This window comes from Echeneis naucrates, chromosome 2 (genome assembly GCF_900963305.1).
Source record: "Echeneis naucrates chromosome 2, fEcheNa1.1, whole genome shotgun sequence".
In the NCBI taxonomy this organism is placed as follows: domain Eukaryota; kingdom Metazoa; phylum Chordata; class Actinopteri; order Carangiformes; family Echeneidae; genus Echeneis; species Echeneis naucrates.
Genome location: NC_042512.1, coordinates 18,630,641 through 18,650,413, shown reverse-complemented (window position 1 = coordinate 18,650,413; position 19,773 = coordinate 18,630,641). Strand labels below are relative to the sequence as shown.

Genomic DNA, 19,773 nt, shown 5'->3' with positions numbered 1-19,773 from the left:
TCAGCTGTAAATGTTTGCCTCAGCCTTTACTCTGCAAATACAAACACAAGTCACAGCAGGCTGGTCCTAATTCCGAGTATATTCCTGAAACCAGCCGTTCATGTGTGTGAGATTTAATAATAATCATAATATATTTGGTAGTTTGCCCACATTTTTATTAAACAACTTCCAGCTTTCATTGTAGATGTTAATCATTTTTATTTGAATTTTAGTTAAGTATTTAAAAACCCTGAGTTATTTATATATATATTTATATTTACTGCCTACACCCCCCCAATGCCTCTCTCTCTCTCTCTCTCTCTCTCTCTCCCACTCTCAACCCAACCGGTCGAGGCAGATGGTCGCCCCCCTCAGCCTGGTTCTGCTAGAGGTTTCTGGGTCATAAAGGAAGTTTTTCCTTGCCACTGTTGCCAAGTGCTTGCTCATCGGGGGATCTGTTGGGTCTCTTTAAATAAATTTATAAAGAGTTTGGTCTAGACCTGCTCTCCTTCTGTCTTCATGACACAGCTCAGTCTTATTTACCTCATGTAGTTTCCTCACAGGTTAAATAGCGAGTTCTCTGAAACGCTTCATCTGAATTTGATGTGAATGACTGGCTGTGTCATTGTTACGATAACAGCCCGGAGACCAATCCCCACGAAACCACACTTACATCAGCAGAGTGGGCATTTCAGGCCAAGAGGCCACAGTACCACCTCCTCCTCAGTGAACTGTATGTTCTCCACCAAAACCACACCACTGTGCACGACGCCACACCAGGCTGCAGGAGAAGCAGATGGCAGAGATGAAAGGAGGGCTGAAAGAGAGGAAGTGTGCTTGAAGAGGCTGAACCACAGGTGCTGCCAAGCAGTAAAGAATAAGACGCAGAGGTGCACACACTGAAGCAAAAGTCGGAAATGAAGAGCATGGGAGAGGTTGAGACAGAAGGTCACAAAACATAACATCTCTGCTCTGGCTGTATGATGGGGGATCGGTGGGAATCCCCTCTTTTCAGACCTTTCCCGACATTGGACCTGCAGCACTTGCAGAAGCGAGACCACCCACCGACAGACAGTCCCCTCCACTTCATTCACCGCCCCTCTTTCAGGGGGGAAAGAGGCAGAGGTGGGACAGGACTGAGCTGAGAAAAGAGAAAGAGGAAGCAGAACTTTAACAACCCCAGATCTGCGCACATAATGCACTTGGATGGACATTTCTGCTTTGGTTTCTGTGTGTGTGGAAGGTGAGGGGAGAGCCGCTCTGAGTTCCCATCATGAGGGCTGACCTCTGGAGGACCGTCCTGCACATGTCCATCTTAACAGCACTGGTTCTCACCTCAAATGCTGACAGTAAGTTACCATTTTTACTTCTTGTGCTGCCTCAGTATTTGTGTTGCGCTACCTTTCCTTCCTGTGTTGGTTTCCAATGTGCCAAATCAGGTCTTTGGACTGAAAAGTCAGCAGATTTTGTCTTTCCAGGTGTGTTCTGTAACCACCGCCTTGTAAAAGTTGGCGGCCTGGTTTCTTTGAGGGTTCTTTCAACTCATGTGTTCAATTCTACTCAGGTTTTAAGTCACTTTCATCCCAGGCACCAACGCTCGCTCCTTTTCGGTGTAAATGTTGCAACATACCAAAGACTAGCTTTCCACACTGCTAATATCAGTCAGGTTCTTGAGATACATTTGTCAGCTGCTTTACTAAAGTAAAACTCCAGCTTAGCATTTATGGTAAAACCGTCATAATTCCCCTTCAGGTGAAGCTCTTTCAGTTCCTTCAACTGATTGCAAATGCTGCTCCCAGTTAAATTTGACTTACTGTTTATTATTTTTCGATCTCGTCATTACATATCATGACTCTTTGTCTGTCCTGTATTACTTCCACCATCTCACTTAGAGAGTATTATGCGGTGAATGTGATCTGGATATTGTTTCCAATCAGCTATGTGAAATAACATGAGATGTCATACAATAAATACATTTTTTGGCCTAAAGAGGCCTGTTTTCACAATCCTATGCTACACTGAGACCGCTTCATAGCATGAGGTGAGTATGAATACATTTTATTAATACACAAACGGCATTTGTGTCATTTTCTTCTGACAGATCAAGACTCAGAATGTGAAACAGTAATCCAAGTGCGTCGTAACACTGTGTACCAGCCTTCCCGTGGACAAAAACTCATCATTAAATGTCCAGTTTTTTACTGCAACAAATCACCAACCATCTCCTGGAGTAAACTTGAGAACATCACCCACCCTGTTCCTGTTCCTGTCAGCGGCAGCAGTCACATTACAGCAGAATGGGAACAGATAAACAGTACTGCAGGAATATTAAAGTTGATCTTTAATAAAATACTCAGGAGTGACTCAGGTCTGTATTGCTGTCGAAGTGAAGGTAGTCAGAGTCACATAGTCAACGTGACAGTCAAAGGTGAGTGAGCCTTTTTCATTCATTTGACATTTCTAACTGCTCCTGACTTACTGAACAAATCCAGTTACATCCAGTCTCACTTTGTTGTGTAAAATATTAAATCATCAGTCAGACCTGTAACATCCCTGTATTGTTTTATAGGTGATGGTGAATTTACCACAGTTAAATGGCAGAATGACACAAGTAAGAAAAGAGTTTTGTTGTTGAAGTACTTCACATGATTTAGTCTGATTCATCAAACACTTAGTTGTGTTACTTGTGTTAGTCTTAACTTTTCTTTCAGGCACAACATCACTGCCACCTATACTCTCTGAGGGAATAATGATGTATGTGTACGCTGCTGCTGGGATTGTGTCCTTTGTTTTTATAGTGATAGTTATATCTGTTTTATCAATGCGAGGGTGTCAAGGTGAGATCCAGATTTCTTCTTAACATCATATGTAATCCTCTTTTGTAAGAAAGGTGTTTATGAAACTAATCTCACAAAAATGTCGATAACGCAGGAAAATCAAAGAAGCAAGAGACTGAAAATCAGGTAAGATGAGGAAACATTTTAGACCCAGATGTGAGTCCTTTCAAGGTTTAATGTCATGTACTCTATTTTCATGTGTGCAGTACATAGTGATCCCCGTGGGTGAGGTTCCACCTGCCAGCCCCCAACCTTCACCAAGAGGAGGCCCGGCTGCTCCACCATGTCGGAGGTCGACCTGGAGGAGGCCAAATGAGAATCAGCATGTTCGTGGCAAGGAGAACGAGGACAGAGACGAAGGGCCTTCCGTCGTGTACGCTGCACTCAACCATCAGCCGGCTTCAGGGGCTGCTGCTCCTCGGCCACGCAGGCCGCAGGAGGAGTTTTCAGAGTACGCAGCTATCCGAGTGTCTTAAAGGCTCGAAACAGACTGGAGGAAAGCAGAGGATACAATGACCTCCGTCACAGCAAGTACGAGGATGCAAAAAAACTTGGCAAAGGGTCTGTTTGTGTTGGAAAAAAAGAAGTCTATCCAGGAAGTTTAAATGGCAAAAAAGTCCTGCACACTGGGAACCTTTGTGAGGCCGTGACAAAACCAAAAAATGGTCTCTCACTTCCAACATGGCGGAACATTAGGGAACTGGAGACAGGCAGTGAAACTTTGAGCTGATTATTATCTTAAAGTGAATAACCAGAGCAGGAGGAATGTCATTAATCAACTGTAACGGAGCTCACAAAGACACAGAAAGGAGAAAAGGTGGTCACCAAACTAAATGTGCCTTTTGCGGAGTGGTGATTTTGGTTTTTATGTGTTGTTCCATGAGAGCTGTGACCTGAGCTGCTGCACATCCGTGACTTGAATCTACTCTTAGAACAGCTGAGGCGCCATGATTGTTCACCCTGAATCAGATCAGCTTTGAATGTATGAATGACAATTGTGACCTGCTGTAATCAGGCGATCTTACAATTTTTTTGAGAATGTAACAACTATCTGATCATTTTGTGCAATCAAATAACATTCTGTGTATCCACTGTGTGATTTAAACTAATATCCTACACTGACGACCTGCTTTGCAGTTTTACATCCACCAATGATGTTGCTGTGTATGAGAATGAAATGCCCCCAATCAAAAACAGGAAGTTCAGTTCACCACATACCATCTAATATACATGACGTGTGCTCACCACTTAAGCATTAGCTGTTTGAGAGAGGAGGACAGAAGGAGATCTGCACGTTTCCACCATGCGCCCCAACTCCTGCCTGATCGTCCTCCTTGCCTTTATCTCGGCATCACTCATTCAGACTTCGGGAGCTGACAGTAAGTCGTTGCTGCTTATGTCTAAATCCTGAGCTCAGTCAGTAAACATCTTAAAGTCTCAGCTGGACAGCAATCTACTATATTGTATGTTAGAGCCTTAATTCTAAAACGGGTTGTTGCTTGACTGATATCTTTAAGATTAAAGAAAAAGAAAGCTTTATAGTTCTTTATTGGAAGACATTTTTTCCTAAATGCAGCTCTGAGAAGAAGGGATAAATTATTTGTTACTGTAGCCTACTTTTCTGACTTAATCTACGCAGATCAAACATTTCTTTCAGCGTCTTGTCCGGCACATTAACCACTAAATAAAAAAACTAAACTAAACATCAGTTTACTGGCTGGGATGATATGAAACATCTCAGATATTTCCTTTTTTAACTTTCTGTAAAAGCAAAAGAAAAAGAAAAACACCTTTCCTGTAAACCTGAGAGGCAGAAAACTGCCTTCACCACAGACACACTGTCGACCAACTCTCAGTTTCATGGCCACAGATGCAGAACTGTTTCTGTGACCTAATTCATGTCAATCACTCTCCCGAGCAGATCTTTGGTAAACTCTTCATTTTTAACTGCAAAAGTTCACCAAATGTTGTCATACACCGAACCCTTTCCATCAAAGATGGTTCAGTACATAACAATGTTCAGAAGAAGTCGTCATTTAAAATCCAGTCTATCATTAACTGGACTCGGATTCAAGCTCTCCACAGTATCAAACAGGTATGAAGTCTTTTTATCCCAAAGAATTGCTTCGTGTTTAAGAGTATTGAGTGTGTGTTGTCTTTGTCCTCCTGCAGCTCAAGACTCAGAATGTGAAACAGTAATCCAAGTGCGTCGTAACACTCTGTACCAGCCTTCCTGCGGGCAAAAACTCATCATTAAATGTCCAGTTTTTTACTGCAACAAATCACCAACCATCTCCTGGATTAAACTTGAGAACAACACCCACCCTGTTCCTGTTCCTGTCAGCGGCAGCAGTCACATTACAGCAGAATGGGAACAGATAAACAGTACTGCAGGAATATCAAAGTTGATCTTTAATAAAATACTCAGGAGTGACTCAGGTCTGTATTGCTGTGGAAGTGAAGGTAGTCAGAGTCATGTAATCAACGTGACAGTCAAAGGTGAGTGAGCCTTTTTCATTCATTTGACATTTCTAACTGCTCCTGACTTACTGAACAAATCCAGTTACATCCAGTCTCACTTTGTTGTGTAAAATATTAAATCATCAGTCAGACCTGTAACATCCCTGTATTGTTTTATAGGTGATGGTGAATTTACCACAGTTAAATGGCAGAATGACACAAGTAAGAAAAGTTCACAAAGAGTTTTGTTGTTGAAGGACTTCACATGATTTAGTCTGATTCATCAAACACTAGTTGTGTTACTCTCACAAACAAGGTCACCAAAGTTACTTCACCTTTTTCTCTTTTCTATAAAGTAGATAAAGCTAAATAACCTTATAGTAAAAGTGAAAGTCACTGATTGATTTTTGTACAGCCAAAGATAATCCAACCACAGCTTCATGGACGACCACAGACTTCGGTAATTATTCACTCAGCTTTCATTTGAATTGATGAAATAAATGTACACGTGTCTGTGAATCACTGATGCATCAAAGGTCCTCCTCTGATTTGCAGTGAACCCGACAGCTCAGGACACTTTCTGGCCCTACATTATCCATTTGGTTGTGGCTGTGGTGTTCTTCATCATCGTAACAGCCTTTTGTGTCATAACTAATCCAGGATGTCGAGGTGAGAGTTCTAGATCCTACCATACAGTCGCTGATTTGTTCCTCAGGGTCAGTCAGCACCGTGCTGGTGAGGCTGCATCCGACAAACAAATCAAGGAAGACAGATTGAAAATGGCAGACTGTGCATGCATCACTGTGTCATGAAGTGAGTTTACCTTGCTCTGCTGTGCAGGAGAATCCAGGAAGAAGACACCAGGTCCAAGCTGCCCACCTTCCCATCACACCTCCTCGACCAGTCACATCTACGAAAACTAGCCAGCTACGCTTTGAACAGTTGACCTTTCTGATATTAGAGTTCACATCGATCATCTCAACAATGGAAGTCACAGCCTGGCAGCTGAAATTACATTTTTCGGTGGCAAGTGAGTCAATAAGTTTGCGACTTTCGTGCTGTTGTGGTTCGTATTTTCATGTAAATGTGGCGTTTTGAAATGATCCTGCTTCTTTTTTCTTTTTTTTATCTTTCATACGATGAAACGCTTTTCAGCGAGCTGTTTTATGACACATGCTGTAACTAAGCACTACAGGTAAATAGTTTTGCTTCCTGTGCAGCTAACACCCTTTGTGCCCACATCCGGAACAAATGCTTCTTTTAAATGTGCTAATTTGGGCCGCTCTTCCTTGGTTGATGGCTGAATTGGGTGTTCTGTGGCTGTTCTGTGCATTTGGAAGCAGACAGACTGTGAACTGATGAGCAGGAAGCAGAAATAGACTGATTGCCGTGTACCGTAAAGAAAAAGCTGTGGAAGTGGTTTCACAGAATCAGAAGACATCACCTGGCTGTCCGCAGAATGATGCTTCACTGAAAGATAAATCTTTTATTGTATTTTCAAACGTTTGTTTTTGTTTTTTCATGTAGATTTAAAAGAATGGGCATGTTAACTTTACATCACTTAATGTGCGATAAAAGATGAACAAATGGCAACAAAACAGAAGAAAGAAGCCCGTTATTACATCAGACAGGAATCATTGTTGACTGATCACATTGAACGGAAACGTTTTCAATCAAGAGTTGCTCATTTTTTCCTCAAAAGTACAGCTGCTGAACCCAAAATTGGTTCAAACTAGTTTAATTTACTTTTAAGGAGGAATTTGATGAGCATCAGTAGATAAACACGTTACAGGTTAACAAACTCGTCAGCATCATTCTTATCTCAGCCTGCCACATTTTATCTCATTCACTGAGCTCATCACAAGATCAGCAGGAAATGACACCTTTCACTTCAGACTGAAACTAAAAATCTCTCCAGCATCCTCTTTTGAAAGTTTACAAGCTGCACAACATGATACATCTGCAGCAGGAACCACCTCAAAGGTGACTTGAATGGCGGAAGGTATGCTGCAGTTATTGTTGAAGAAGAAGGTGGTCATATTAAAGCTTCACCATCTTGAACACAGTCAGCCAGAGTTCCTCATGAAAACTTGTGTGACCGCAAAGTTGTAACCACACTGATCTCTCTGATAACAGTTATACATGAACAAAAAACAAAAACAGAAGAGGCCAAAAGTGAAGCAGTGATGAGAAAGATGAGCGTGGAGCAGCTCGGCCTGCTGGATGTTCTACCTTTGTGGTTTTAACAGCACAACGCTGCACCGCCTGCACACACATGCACACACAGATATTCTCACTTCTGTTTCCCACCCCACTCAGCACGCTTCATCGCCCACCGACACCAAGACACACACGAGCCCCCTCAGAAACAAGGAAGTTCCAAAACTTGAATGTTTTCAATTTTTTTTTTTTTTTTTCAAATCAGGGCTGAATGAGCCGGAGACACAACATCCTGAACCACATGATGGTGCCTTGTTATCTTGATGTGAAACGTTATATGACTGAGCTTTAAAAAAAAAAAAAAAGGAAAAGTAATATGATTGAAATCATTATTTCCTATGATCAATCTATAAAAGCCAGCAACAGATGGAAAAACAAATGACTTTACTGTGAGTTCACACAAGTTTCCTCCAGATAAGCCTCCATATTATTATCAAAAGTCACACAATTTGCTAACGACATCACTGATAATCAGAATAATCTGGAACGCGTCCGCTTTTCCTGTCTTTGTGACATTTATGGAAACTATTAGAGCAAAATATTTTCATTTATTGTCTGTGAAAGTTTCACATGAAGCAATTACGACTGCAGTCCATTTCAAAAAACAAAAATATGGTTTATTCTGGACACTTTATGAAGTCTCTGAACAGCACTAAACCCCCCAGGTAGCACATTTTATTAAAAAAGTTCAGTTTTTCTGGAAAAATAATGACACTTGTGAAACTGGGTGCATTTGAGCCTATTTAAAGGTTTAAGTACTTGCATTTGTTCGTCATAAGAAAAAGAAGAAGTGTAAAGTCACTGGAGTGGGCTGCGGAGGAAATGGGCTTCCGATAATGTAGCTTTTCTATGTGGTTGCTCTACCACCCACAGCTGCCTTACATTAAAACCCTACAGAGCATAAACATCAGCAGTAAAATAAAAAAAAGGACGACAATATTATCCAACTCACAAAACAATACAAAGTGAATACTGCTAAAAAATGAGAAGACTAAACATGGTGGAAAAATAAATCTTGTAATCATCTTAAAAGTTTGGTGGAATATATGATTTTTTTTTTTCCTTCATTAAATGACTTTTCTACAAAATTATGGAGACGTTTGTTAGTGAACACACTCTCACCAAATGCCTCCAGTTAATGTACATCAGCGGTCTACAACTGCAGGGTTCATTTCAGCGTTTTGAAGTCTACCAAAGCTCTCATTCTTTCCCATCATCCCCTCTGTGAGTTACATGGTGTCTCTATTTGATAAAACCACAAATGGGGGTTTTCAGGTTCACGCTTCGGTGGATTCAGACCTACGGCAACTTTTTTTTTAAAGATTTATTTCAAATTTATAGGGGTGTTTTTTCAGTACTACTTTAAGGATCACATATTTAAACAGCCCGCGGTATACAGTGAAAACAAAGAATCTGATCTGATGCAGCAGCAGTATGACCCACAAGGTCAAGATTGATTTAGTTTGATGAGTAATGAGAATGAGGCTTTTCTTCATCATAAAAACAATAATCATCTTCCCAATAAAGTTAGAACTCTATGTGAACAAACTCTAATCAAATATAAAAAATATAAAAGCTGACTTTACACACACACACACACACACTCTGCAAGGTTAGAGGGTAAAGTTTGTCTTCAAACGTAATAATCAAAGTAAAGTCTCTACTGTGAGAGTAACGTTTAGTGTTAAATACATTTTTAGATGTGATTACTAACAGTGTCTTCCCAGCTCGTGGTGCCGTCCCATCTCTGACCCCGGCCCTCAGGATCTCCACTGGCCCCTCATCAAAGCAGCGCTGACGGCGTGTTTCCAAATCAGTCTGGACAGAGAGGACAGAGGGACACGAGGTTAATCAACCATCAATCATCAGAAACTTTTCACATGTTTCATTTCCTGTTTCAAATCAAATCCTTCCTCTAAAGTCTGCATGTCCTGTCAGGGTGGGACCTTTTTCCTGGAGGTGTCCATGAGAGCGACATCAGGGATTAATCAGGGGCCAGCGGTCATTATTTACCCATCAGGACGTCAGAGCAGTTGAATTTATTTACATTTATGACACATTCAGGCTGATTTTCAGATTTGATACAAAATATGTACATATATTATTAAAAAACGAACTTTGTGCGTGAGTGAGAAATTCTACAACTAAAACGGACGTCATTGCATTGACATAAATCCCACACAGGAATGCGAGAGGCGGCACATACATGTCTACACACGCACACAAAGAGTCTCCAGGACGCCCACTCAGATCCAAAAAGACCACAGTCATGAAACACTGCAGAATTCCACAGCCTTAATTAAACGCCTGCCGCACCTCAACATACATGTGGCTGCATTGTGACGTATTTATGACATGAAAGGACACGAGAGGACGAAGAGTTTATTTGGGCAAGAGTGACTGGAAACTCAATAAAAACAGCACACAGACAGAAACGTGTCCCGTGAGGTTGAAGCTGATTTGAGTTTTTCCACCAGCAGGTGTCACTTTCACCACACGAGCAAACTGATTCTTTTTAAGACGCTAAAAGAACAATCTTCTGTTTGCCCTCCGCTAATCTCTGAAGAACAATCAGCGTCACCAGGGGGGCCCCCCCTCGCTGTGTTTCCTGTGGTGTGGTGTTTCCAGATTAAAAGACACCTCTGCCTCTATGGCTATATGCTTCTTATCTGTGGTCAGCCTCCTGCTCTTTGAGCCATCACGGGGCTGCACCTTCTGGTCGGTGCATCTCTGCCGGAAATCAGGCCAAAAACAGACACAAATAGGCCGGTGGCATTTTACTGGAAGAGCCCCCGGGCCTTGACCCCATTTCCCAGCCCCGGCTAAATTACGCCCACTGATTCAGAGGGAGCCACAAAAGCCATGTTGTGGCCGGCTGGCAGCCCGAGCTCGGCCGCAGACGCCGCAGCTTTTCAGGCCGTGCACAGTGGACTCCTCTCATTCAGACAGAAACAACACTACTTTACATTAAAAAGGTATTTCCTCAGTCTGCCTCTCACTGAGCCACACAAGAACCACAAAGTGATATGATGTCATGAGAGATTTCTGATTTGACACAATCTGAATGAACTTTGAAGGGCGCTCAATGATAATATTCCTCTTAACTACAATCTGAGCCCCGTCACAGTGAAAGGCTGAATTACTGGCACGTCTCCTTCAAGCCAAGACTGGGAATTACAGTGTGGACAGTCAAGTGTGAGAGGCCACGTTATTATCAACTGGGCAGGCTTTCAGCTTCAGGCTCTGCAGCCCCCCCGCCCCGCATGGCCCCTAATGTCCGTCCCCCCTTTGTGGCAAGGGATTAGACAGTCTTTTCTTCTGGCTGCTAACTCAAGACAATCAACACAACCACTTGTTATTCAGCTCAGGACCTAAAGAGTTGGAAAACTTGAGAAAAATTCCAAGTAAACAGGAGCCTGATTTCCTCAGAGAGATCTATTTTCATAGTGACCAAACTGCAAATCTCTGGTTGTGCTCCAACACAACACTGTGAATAACAGACACACACACACACACAATGTTTGAGATAGTGATGACAATCCCGTGTGGTGAAAACACAAAGTCTTAAATCAACAGCATGATTGAGGCCTTTGTCTTCTGTGTCTCTTGTGGGCGACAGGCTTCTGGATGATGAGATGTGGAGGAATAAAGATCTGTCTTCAGGAGACTGACAAAATACGCTTATGTACCTCCAACCTTCTTATCGCACAAGAAAACAGAGACAAAGAGGTGCTGGAGGAAGAAGGAAACTCATGAATCACTTTAACGTCCTGATTAGAAAAAGGGCTGACCAGAAATCTTTCATTGGTTATTAAATCTTTTTAGTGCTTTTTGTAAGTGTGACCAAAAAAAACAAAAAACAAGACTCGTCTATCACGAAAAGACAATTTTAAGGTTTATGTTGCCAAACGGAGAATCACAGGGGGATCGTCCTAACCTTGCATTTTGTTTTTCTTCCTTGACACTCAGAAAATTGTATTTGGCTGGCAAAACATCAGCCAAAGCTCAGCTGAGTTTGGTCAACCCTTCCTCTCCCCGGTGGGAAGAAAATTTACGATAAGGGGGAAATGGGCATCGGTCAACATGCCACATTACGCCGCCCGGACAAAGAGTGTGGGAGAGGTGCTGACCGGCACACAGCGTCCACCCTGACACGTCTGTGTGGAAAGTAACTGCAGGACGATACCTTCGGTTCATCTGTGGAGGAGCGTGAGCGATTTCACCCCCTCACAGTCTCATTTACATTATTAACTTATTCACTTTCCTTTTTTGTCTTCATAAGAATTTGTGTTTCAGTGAAACATATTTTGAATTATTCTTCTGCGTTCACTTTAAAGCGTCATTGAAAATTTGCTGCTTTAATTGAAACACGCTCCAAATGAAGGCGAAACGCTTTGTTTTCCAGATGAGCTGGCGGTTTGTGCAGACCATGCAGATGACATATATGATAACAGCAGCTTTAAATGGGAACTCTGAACAGAAAGTCAAACTTTGGCTGTGCTGCTGCAGCTGTGTCAGGGCTCATAAAACTCCAGGATGTTTTCTGTTTGTGTAAGCAGAAAAAATGCGAACACTTCATCATAATCACTACGATGACAAGAGGCACTCGAAACTTGGCCAGCACCACAGGCCACAAGAAAAACAAAACAAACAATGCACCAAATATCAGCAGTGTTTGTGTCCCATCACAGAGTTCTGGTGGTGAACACATAACCATAGAAGAAGAGTACAATCCCAAAATAGCCACTAAATTTACAACTGAGAGATAATCTCATAACGGGAGTAACCGTTTTTCCACATCCCAGAATGCCTTTGGAAAACCACCACGGAACAGGCATGACCTTGTTGTTTTAGCTGCTCTATTTTAAAGCTGAGAAAGTCAAAGTGTCATTAGTAAGAATTTGACAAATGTGTGCATGGCTGCTCCGTTTGGACTCACCGTCGGTGCAGATGAAGCACTTGCAGAGACAAACGCACAGACAGAGCAGGAGGACGGCGACCACGCCGCACACAGACAGCAGGAAAACCACGGCTGGAGCCACTGCGGCACACAGACACACACATTTACTGCAAAGCTTCTGCATGTTTAAACATCCCACACATCAATGCACATCCAGCTAAACATATACCAGAGTAATGCTTCCCGTATTCTGCTGCTTTACAGGATACAGGCCTCCATCAAAGCAGCCATAATTACCTTCGACTAAAATAGCTAAGGATACGCACAAGCCAAGAACGGGAAGCACAAATGGTCGTACATATTTTTGAGAAATTATGAGTTTTAAATCTGCAGCTCCATAAGGTAGACATATCATGCTTTTATTTTCCTAAACATGACGTCATGTGTGTTGTTTTACCACGAGAGGTGTCACCCATGTGTCCTTTAACGATACAACATTCAGGAAATGTTTCGTGTTCTTATCCTTACACCACAAATCTGAGTGGAGCTGTCAGTGCCGGAGAGCCTTCAGTTAAAGAAAAGCATGTGGTTTTTACATATTGGTAAAAATCAATGTTGATGTCAGCCCTGTTGTGTCTCTTCAAGGTTTTTACTTTTTGTGCTTTTAAATTCATGTAAAATAAACAAAATGCTTGGACTTGGACTTGGAGGTGTCTCTCCACAGGAGGGACTCGCCATGTTTGTTGAGGGACACTGTCAGCGGTTTGTCCAAACCCTGGTGCAGCACGATGCACTTGACGGACAGGTCGCTGAGCAGCCCCGATTGGAAGAAGAGCGTGCTTGTCACTATCGTGGTGCCGTCTCCCTGATCGTAGACGGAGGAGATGGGCGGCCCGAGTGTCCGGTTGTCCCCCTCCATGTTCCACGTGATCTCGGCAGCAGGGCGAGACTGGGCAGTGCAGTTGGCTTCGGTCACCCCTGAAGACGAGGTCACGTGAGTCACCTCTGGTTTGGGGAGAACTGGAAAAGGAACGATTATGTTTGATTCGAGATTTTCTTTTTTGTATGAATAGTTAGTCCACGTTCAATAAACCACACATTTAGTTCCATATTGTGTTTTGTCTGAGCTTGTCGATGACAGACAACAGAAAGACGTCTGTTCTGTTCTCGTGCTTTTGTAACGGAGAAGGAGAGACGGAGGACGTCGCCTGTCAATCTCTTTGGCCCGAGGACACAATGACACAAGTCACCCTGCAAACAAACTCCAGATAGAGAACAGAGGCAGAGCAGCTTTTACTAACTCTGTGTTTGTGTGTCTGGATATTTGGTTCCACCAGTTTAAACAGAAGCAAAGCTTGTTTAGCAGAGAAAGAAGTGCGCGCACACACACACACACACACACACACACACACACACACTGAGGCCTTGTGTGGAGGGAAACAGTGAGCTCCTCATCACCCGGGCTTTCACCCAAATTAATCACCCCATTCCCCTCAGTGAAGCTCCTCCCTCTGCCATCGTTGTCACTCGTGAAGGAACGTGCACATCCACCCCTGCAGCGTTCGCTTACATCTCCTGAAGTTACACACTTGAACGTTACACCTCTGTGGCAGAAAGAGGACGGAGTTAGTGAAGTGTCAGTGAAGTGGCGGGTTAGAGCAGGAGTTGAATGGCCCCCTAAAGCAGCTCTGGTTTGTTTGTGTTTCCCCTTCCTGAACTAACTCAGGGACACACGCCCATGTTTCCTCTCTGCCCACAGTATATTGTTGAATAGTATACACAACTGGGACTCGTTTATTATTTTTTTCTTCTGAATGAGAGCAACAAGGAGCGACGGGAAGGGCAGAAACACCATCTCCATGTTGCTTCAGAGCCCATAATGATGTGAAGAATGACTGTAAACCTGACTAATACAGAGAGAAACCAAAGCAGTCTCACCGTAGACCGACAAACAGGAAGTGGCGCTTCTGGTGCCGTCGGGGTAGGTGTTGAACTCGCAGGTGTAGCAGGCCTCGTCCTCCGTCGTGACTGACTGGATGGTCAGCTGGGTGTCGTTCAGAGTCCGGCTCAGGCTGACCCGATCCCTGAAGTGCTCCTCTATGTTGTGGTAGCCCTTCCTGCTGTAGGAGGCCATGGTGGTGGTGTCGCCCTGCTCGGCCGTCTTCCTCCACAGCACCTGGTGGACCCTCTCAGGGAGGCTGTACCAGCAGGACAGGGTGGCTGGCTTCCCGCTAATCACGGTCTTGTTGCCCACCTGTCGCACCTTACCTGGGGCCAAGATAAAGGGCAACTAGCTTCAAATGTACAATGGAAGTTTTTTTCTTGTGGGCAGCAATAAAAATAATTATGGTAACAACAGGAAACACCACTGCTGGTTGGCTGGCGGGGCTTTCTCTATAGTACTTCCTGTCTTAAAGCATTCTGGGCGAGCGAAACAAACACTCTGAACCAAAGACGTCTCAGGAGCTGGACTCACCAGTGATCCTGATGCACGTCCGGCCTTCTTGCGAGCCGGTGGGAAAGACATCAAAGATGCAGCGGTAGCAGCCCTCGTCCTCGGGCCCCACCCTGGTGATGGTGATGAAGCTGGCATCGTTGCTGGACGCCGTGAGCTGCACGCCTGGGTGTTGATGGCTGATTCTGGCCTGCGCGTTGTGCTTGTACGCCAGGAGGACCTTGCTGTGCCAGTTGAGCCAGCGGACTTGGTGGACGGTGTCACCTGCCGCCGTGGTGATGTTGCAGCCCAGCATGAGGGGGCGACCGACCTCCACGGTCAGGCGGGAAGGGGCTATGACCTCACCTGAGGCAAGAGGCAGACAGCAAGGTTAAAACATCTGAACATGAAGTGCAACTTGAGCTTTGAAAGCTTTGGATGTACCATGAGTCCTGGAAACAGCAGCTCCTACGATCCACAGCAGCATGAAAAGGTGGGCCGGTCCAAACATCGCTCACCGGGGCAGGAATACCAGATATCTCATCCAGGCTGCAGCTGCAAACTGAAACACTGTCAGAGAGCCTGAGCAGCTTCAGCCACAACCAAAACCTCAGTGTGAAACCTCAACATGAAGCCACGTGACGAACTTTGCCGCCACATAAAGAGGCCATTCTGTAAACCAGCAGAAAAGTGTGAACGAAGAGCCTGCGATGTACCTCGTCTGCTGTCCAGTGTTGTGACTTGTTGAGCTGCTTGCTGCGGCTGCTCAGCGCAGTTGTTGCTGCATCTTATTGGCACACCGTCTGCTGCGATGGTCAACATGAAGTCAGAGGATTACAGCAGCAGTGACGGCATCACCTGAGCATCTGAACATTAGTCATAAACTGAAAACAGAAATCTGAACAGCTTGGAGCTTTCTCCGTCTGATACAGCGAGAAGTTCAGTTAAAGGTTGTTGCCTTAGTAATGAAATGCAGAAATGTTAACAGCTGCTGACTCCAGAAATATCACCTGGGGTCTAATGGTGTGTGTGGGAGGTTTTACAGGTTAATCCGCAGGAGCCCTGCCCCAGTAGGCCCTGTAATCATCCGGCAGGAAAACAAACTGCCACTTTGTCTAGACGGCATCAAACCCAGAGATTTCAAAATCAGTACCTGGGAGCAAACCTTGAAGAAATTACAGAGGCCAGATGACAGGATATTAGTCATTAAGGGGATCACAGCGTGTGTAACTTTATGTTACACTCAACAGTCAGTCCAGCCCAGCTCCTGAAGAACGATGCTACTGCAACCTAACTGATATCAGCAGGGTTCAGGCAAAGCCCGGCCTTTGATCAGCGTCTACAGGCGAGGCCAAGGGGACCTGCTGCGGAGAGAGAACCTCAGCTAAACCACAAAACAGACCCATGTCCGGACCTCAGAGCTTTATGGGTCTTAGTTTTCTCTTTCATGGTGCCAACCATCTGGTTTCCAACACGCAGCCCGCTCCTGTCGGGCAGCGCTTCAATCACTTTCCTTCTACAAAAACTCTGCAGATGTGTGAATGGGGGGCTGTTAAGAAATCTGATCCAATCAATCAACTGGCAGCTTCAACCCCCCACATCCAGATGTGTACCACAGCTGTTTATATGATACTGATACTAAAACAAAGTAAACATCAGCTTCATCCATCAGGTGCAACAAGGACATGTGGCAAAGTTACAACGAAGTCAAATAAATTCAGCTTTAATTTAGTTTCATTCAATGAAACATTCGTGAGAAAGAATCAAATAAAGTGCCATTTCAAACAAAGTCACGTTAGAGTCGGAGAAAAACATCCAAATATTCAACATTAAACTTTGAGTCTTACATTCAGCTTCAAGGAAAAATAGAGGACTATTCAAAATTACGGGATTGCTTAGAATTTATGCTGTTGAGTAATTTTCCTGACTTACCCACTGACAGTCAAAACCTACACTAAAGGAGGCTCCAAGGATTAGAGAAGCTCCCCGTGCTGCAGGTGATGTGAAACTGGAAACGAACGATCCATAGCTCACACATGAAGCTCCCAGCCTTCAGTGCCGAGTTCCTGCAGGAACAATTCAATCCCTCATTCCTGAACCCGCCTCAGCTCTTCCTGAGACATGAACGATTAAGGAACAGAGTCCTCCAGTGGCCATAACGCACATCTGCAGCATTGTTTCAGTTTGAACAAAAATATATTCCCGTACTGATATTATAACTATATAAATCAAATACATCTCCTTTATTTTAGAAAACCAATGAAGTAAAAATGTGCAAAAACCATGATACAAAAACAATCATGTTAAAAATAAGTATAAAATGGCAGTGGTCAATTATTAATCATATTAATGTTAACAAAGATGATTTACATTGAACATGTCAGAGAAATAAATCAAATAAATAAAAATTAAAACAAAAACATCATCACAATCACATATTCAAAGCAAAACATAGAACTTAGTTTTTAATAAAAAAACTTGAGCTGTAGTTTGAAGAGAATCTTTCTCTAAAAGCAGCAAATTAAATAAAAAAGCCACAACAAACGTGTGAGGTCTGATTGTGTAGTTGTTGTGGGGGAGTGGGGAAAGGAGGGAAAAACAAAAAAGTATGTGTGTCGCCATTTTTGCAGTGCGGTGAGCCACTTGTGTTTTGTTGTGTGTCTCTAAACGGCTCGTGTTGGTCCAGACACCTCTTCTTTGTGTGTCAAAGGCTCCAGCTGGGGGTTGTTTGCAGATGTCTGCTCCACGAACTGTCTTCAGATAAAATGAGACGACTAAATCAGTCAGCTGGGAAAAGTGACAGACGGAGGGAAGATCACGTCATGAGAATAATTACCAATAGTTAAGTCTTACTTGGGAGCTTCTGTGACTGTTTTTGGTGTCCTGCTCTTCCTCCCGTCCCGTCGTGACAGACTAGGGGGTGAAGAAAAGTCAGAGATGAACGAGCACTTCTCAGGTTACTTATTGACGGGTCTTCAGTCTGAAGCTGAAAATTACCTCCTGCAAAATATTAGTAGGATGATGAAGATGATTAGAGTGAGACCAACACAGGACAACACAACGGTCAAAAGGAAATCTGTGAATGAAACACAAATGTGATGTGGAGCATTAAACAACAGAGTAAATGGAAATCACATCGACAGGATCTTTGTGTTTTATAAAACACTGACTTGAGTCTTCAGATCCAGACTCCTGATCAGAACCTGGAGAAGAAAAAAGCAAACATGACAATCACAAACCAACAATCAGTGATGACTGTACTTTTCTGTGTTTCTCACCATCAGCAGGCGTCTGCGTGACTTCAGGAATCATCACAAACGCGTCTTTCTGAGCGGAGAGCCCTCGAGCTGAACATCCAACCTGTGCTCCGCTTTCCTGGAAATCCGGCAGCACAGCTGTGGCGGTGACGGTGACGGTGCCGTTGTTGTTGTCGACCCTGACGGTGTTGTAGTGAGCGAGGTTGAGGGGCGTCTGCGAGACGGTCAACGTCAGCGTGGGAGCAGGCCGTCCTGTGGCCGAGCAGGAAACAACCGACTCTCCGGTCCAGTTCGATTCCCGAACATGTAGAGAAGGTTCATGCAGCTCTGCAGAGGAGAGATCGAACAGATTTAATTACGTGGAGGCTTCATGGCACAGAGAGAAACGCAGTACATACCAGACAGGATGAGGCAGGTTCTGCCAGTGATGGAGCCAACAGGATAAGTGTTGAATAAACAGAAATAGCAGCCTTCGTCCTGCGCCATCACCTGGCTGATAACGATGGAGCAGTTGTGCAGTCTGACGTCTCTGACCTCCAGTTTTCCGTGAAAGCCAGAAGTGACTCTATGTCCTGAATATTTGCTGTAAGAGGCCAGATTCTTCCTCCCCTCAGGTGACATCTTCTGCCACGTGACCTGGACGACGTCTTTAGATTGTGTGAGCTGGCAGCTGAACCGCACCTCCTCTCCCACTGCTGCCACCACGGTCTGCTGGGTCTGGATCACCGCTGTCTGACCTGCAGGGGCCAAAACAAAAGGACGAGGAAATGATCCGATGTGAGGCAGGTGAATAGTCCAAATTTTCTCCTGGGGATTAATTAAATTCTTATGAATCAACGTCTGCAGACTAAAGGTCAACAACAACAAAACAAAAAAGAGATTCAGCACTTGATAGACACATAATCATTTTAATATTCTCATTTTTGCAACTCTTGTATCACTCACCATTCAGCCAAAATCTCTATCTAATATATAATCATATAAAAAGGACTTCAGGGTGTTTCTGTGTTGTCTGTCTGCAGCATAACTTTAATTCATGCAAATGTTTCTCTCCTGCTGTCAGTTTGCATGGACTGGACATCATTGAACGACTGGAGCAAAGCAAAGACAGTAGAAATCTCATACCTCCTGGAAAGACTCCCAGCAAAAAGACAGAGCAGAGTAGAAACGAACATGTGGCCATCGTGGCAGATTTGCGCCAAAACTTTGAGTTTGGCTTTGATAAAAACGAAACGGGACGTCAGAAGAGAAGAAGGCGGGGGGGGGGGGGGGGAGTGTTAACATAATTTAAAAAGTCTCTTTGGAGTCAGCCAATCAGTCTATTTTTATATTAGGAGTGTATAAACATCCATCTTGGTGTCCCATTACAAGATAATCTGAGATTATTAATATTTAGGTGTTTTATGAAAGGCGCCCGACGCCCCTATAAAAAATCCAAAATGGAGCCGTCCGCCCTCCGAGCGTAAATTTGAAAAGCAATTTCACTTTCAGGAAGAGATTTAGACTATGAAATCCCATTTCTTAGTCTGAGAGGACAATAAACAGTAAAACTTTAGAGAATAATTCTGGGGGATAAAAGTTGCAGCCCGTTTTTTTATACCGTAACTTTTCCTACAATTTGAGGTTTTAGTCTCTCGAACTATCCAACAGGCACACATGGGACCTTTCTCAGCACCGAGTCCAAAA

At 43.8% G+C, this 19,773-nt stretch overlaps 3 protein-coding genes across 8 annotated transcripts; 1 reads left to right on the top strand and 2 right to left on the bottom strand.

Annotated features, from left to right (window-relative positions):
- The first annotated feature begins 839 nt into the window (after positions 1-839).
- Positions 840-8,700, top strand: btla (B and T lymphocyte associated). Of its 3 annotated transcripts, XR_003841833.1 has the most exons (7): positions 840-1,328; positions 2,081-2,407; positions 2,549-2,590; positions 2,673-2,816; positions 2,911-2,942; positions 3,023-4,911; positions 4,989-5,094. XR_003841833.1 is itself a non-coding variant. In XM_029523658.1 (6 exons), exons 1-6 carry the CDS (start codon positions 1,253-1,255, stop codon positions 3,290-3,292), a joined length of 873 nt encoding a protein of 290 aa, XP_029379518.1. In that variant the 5' UTR covers positions 840-1,252; the 3' UTR covers positions 3,293-3,939. The 3 variants fall into 3 exon arrangements, 2 of the variants coding, with proteins under 2 accessions (XP_029379518.1, XP_029379527.1); XM_029523658.1 differs by lacking the exon at positions 4,989-5,094 and having other exon boundaries at positions 2,691-2,816; positions 3,023-3,939; XM_029523667.1 differs by lacking the exons at positions 840-1,328; positions 2,081-2,407; positions 2,549-2,590; positions 2,673-2,816; positions 2,911-2,942 and adding exons at positions 5,457-5,498; positions 5,692-5,736; positions 5,832-5,945; positions 6,117-8,700 and having other exon boundaries at positions 3,298-4,195; positions 4,989-5,315.
- LOC115056840 (OX-2 membrane glycoprotein-like) lies at positions 6,358-17,149 on the bottom strand. Of its 2 annotated transcripts, none has more exons than XM_029523597.1 (8): positions 16,763-17,149; positions 15,547-15,636; positions 15,275-15,392; positions 14,873-15,196; positions 14,335-14,664; positions 13,132-13,416; positions 12,436-12,537; positions 6,358-9,314 (listed from the first exon to the last, which is right to left on the bottom strand). In XM_029523597.1, exons 3-8 carry the CDS (start codon positions 15,339-15,341, stop codon positions 9,310-9,312), a joined length of 1,113 nt encoding a protein of 370 aa, XP_029379457.1. In that variant the 5' UTR covers positions 15,342-15,392; positions 15,547-15,636; positions 16,763-17,149; the 3' UTR covers positions 6,358-9,309. The 2 variants fall into 2 exon arrangements, with proteins under 2 accessions (XP_029379457.1, XP_029379448.1); XM_029523588.1 differs by having other exon boundaries at positions 15,275-15,385; positions 16,763-17,148.
- LOC115056822 (OX-2 membrane glycoprotein-like) lies at positions 16,538-19,379 on the bottom strand. 3 transcript variants are annotated; one of them, XM_029523566.1, is made up of 7 exons: positions 19,213-19,379; positions 18,486-18,824; positions 18,109-18,414; positions 18,001-18,033; positions 17,828-17,906; positions 17,684-17,743; positions 17,355-17,584 (listed from the first exon to the last, which is right to left on the bottom strand). In XM_029523566.1, the coding sequence occupies exons 1-7, from the start codon at positions 19,268-19,270 to the stop codon at positions 17,494-17,496; spliced, it is 966 nt and encodes a 321-aa protein (XP_029379426.1). In that variant the 5' UTR covers positions 19,271-19,379; the 3' UTR covers positions 17,355-17,493. The 3 variants fall into 3 exon arrangements, with proteins under 3 accessions (XP_029379419.1, XP_029379426.1, XP_029379434.1); XM_029523559.1 differs by having other exon boundaries at positions 16,538-17,604; positions 17,684-17,830; XM_029523574.1 differs by having other exon boundaries at positions 17,399-17,584; positions 17,684-17,830.
- Positions 19,380-19,773: the final 394 nt, after the last annotated feature.

Excerpts from the sequence above, each read along its gene's own strand:
- btla (XM_029523658.1), top strand. The coding sequence starts at position 1,253 with ATGAGGGCTGACCTCTGGAGGACCGTCCTGCACATGTCCATCTTAACA. Across the intron at positions 2,408-2,548 it reads AGTCAACGTGACAGTCAAAG|GTGATGGTGAATTTACCACA; the intron begins GTGAGTGAGCCT and ends ATTGTTTTATAG. Across the intron at positions 2,817-2,910 it reads ATCAATGCGAGGGTGTCAAG|GAAAATCAAAGAAGCAAGAG; the intron begins GTGAGATCCAGA and ends TCGATAACGCAG.
- LOC115056840 (XM_029523597.1), bottom strand. The coding sequence starts at position 15,341 with ATGTTTGGACCGGCCCACCTTTTCATGCTGCTGTGGATCGTAGGAGCT. Across the intron at positions 15,197-15,274 it reads TGCTGTTTCCAGGACTCATG|GTGAGGTCATAGCCCCTTCC; the intron begins GTACATCCAAAG and ends CTCTTGCCTCAG. Across the intron at positions 12,538-13,131 it reads AGTGTCCCTCAACAAACATG|TGGCTCCAGCCGTGGTTTTC; the intron begins GCGAGTCCCTCC and ends TGTGTGCCGCAG.
- LOC115056822 (XM_029523559.1), bottom strand. The coding sequence starts at position 19,270 with ATGGCCACATGTTCGTTTCTACTCTGCTCTGTCTTTTTGCTGGGAGTC. Across the intron at positions 18,825-19,212 it reads GCTGGGAGTCTTTCCAGGAG|GTCAGACAGCGGTGATCCAG; the intron begins GTATGAGATTTC and ends TGGCCCCTGCAG. Across the intron at positions 18,415-18,485 it reads AACCTGCCTCATCCTGTCTG|AGCTGCATGAACCTTCTCTA; the intron begins GTATGTACTGCG and ends TCTCCTCTGCAG.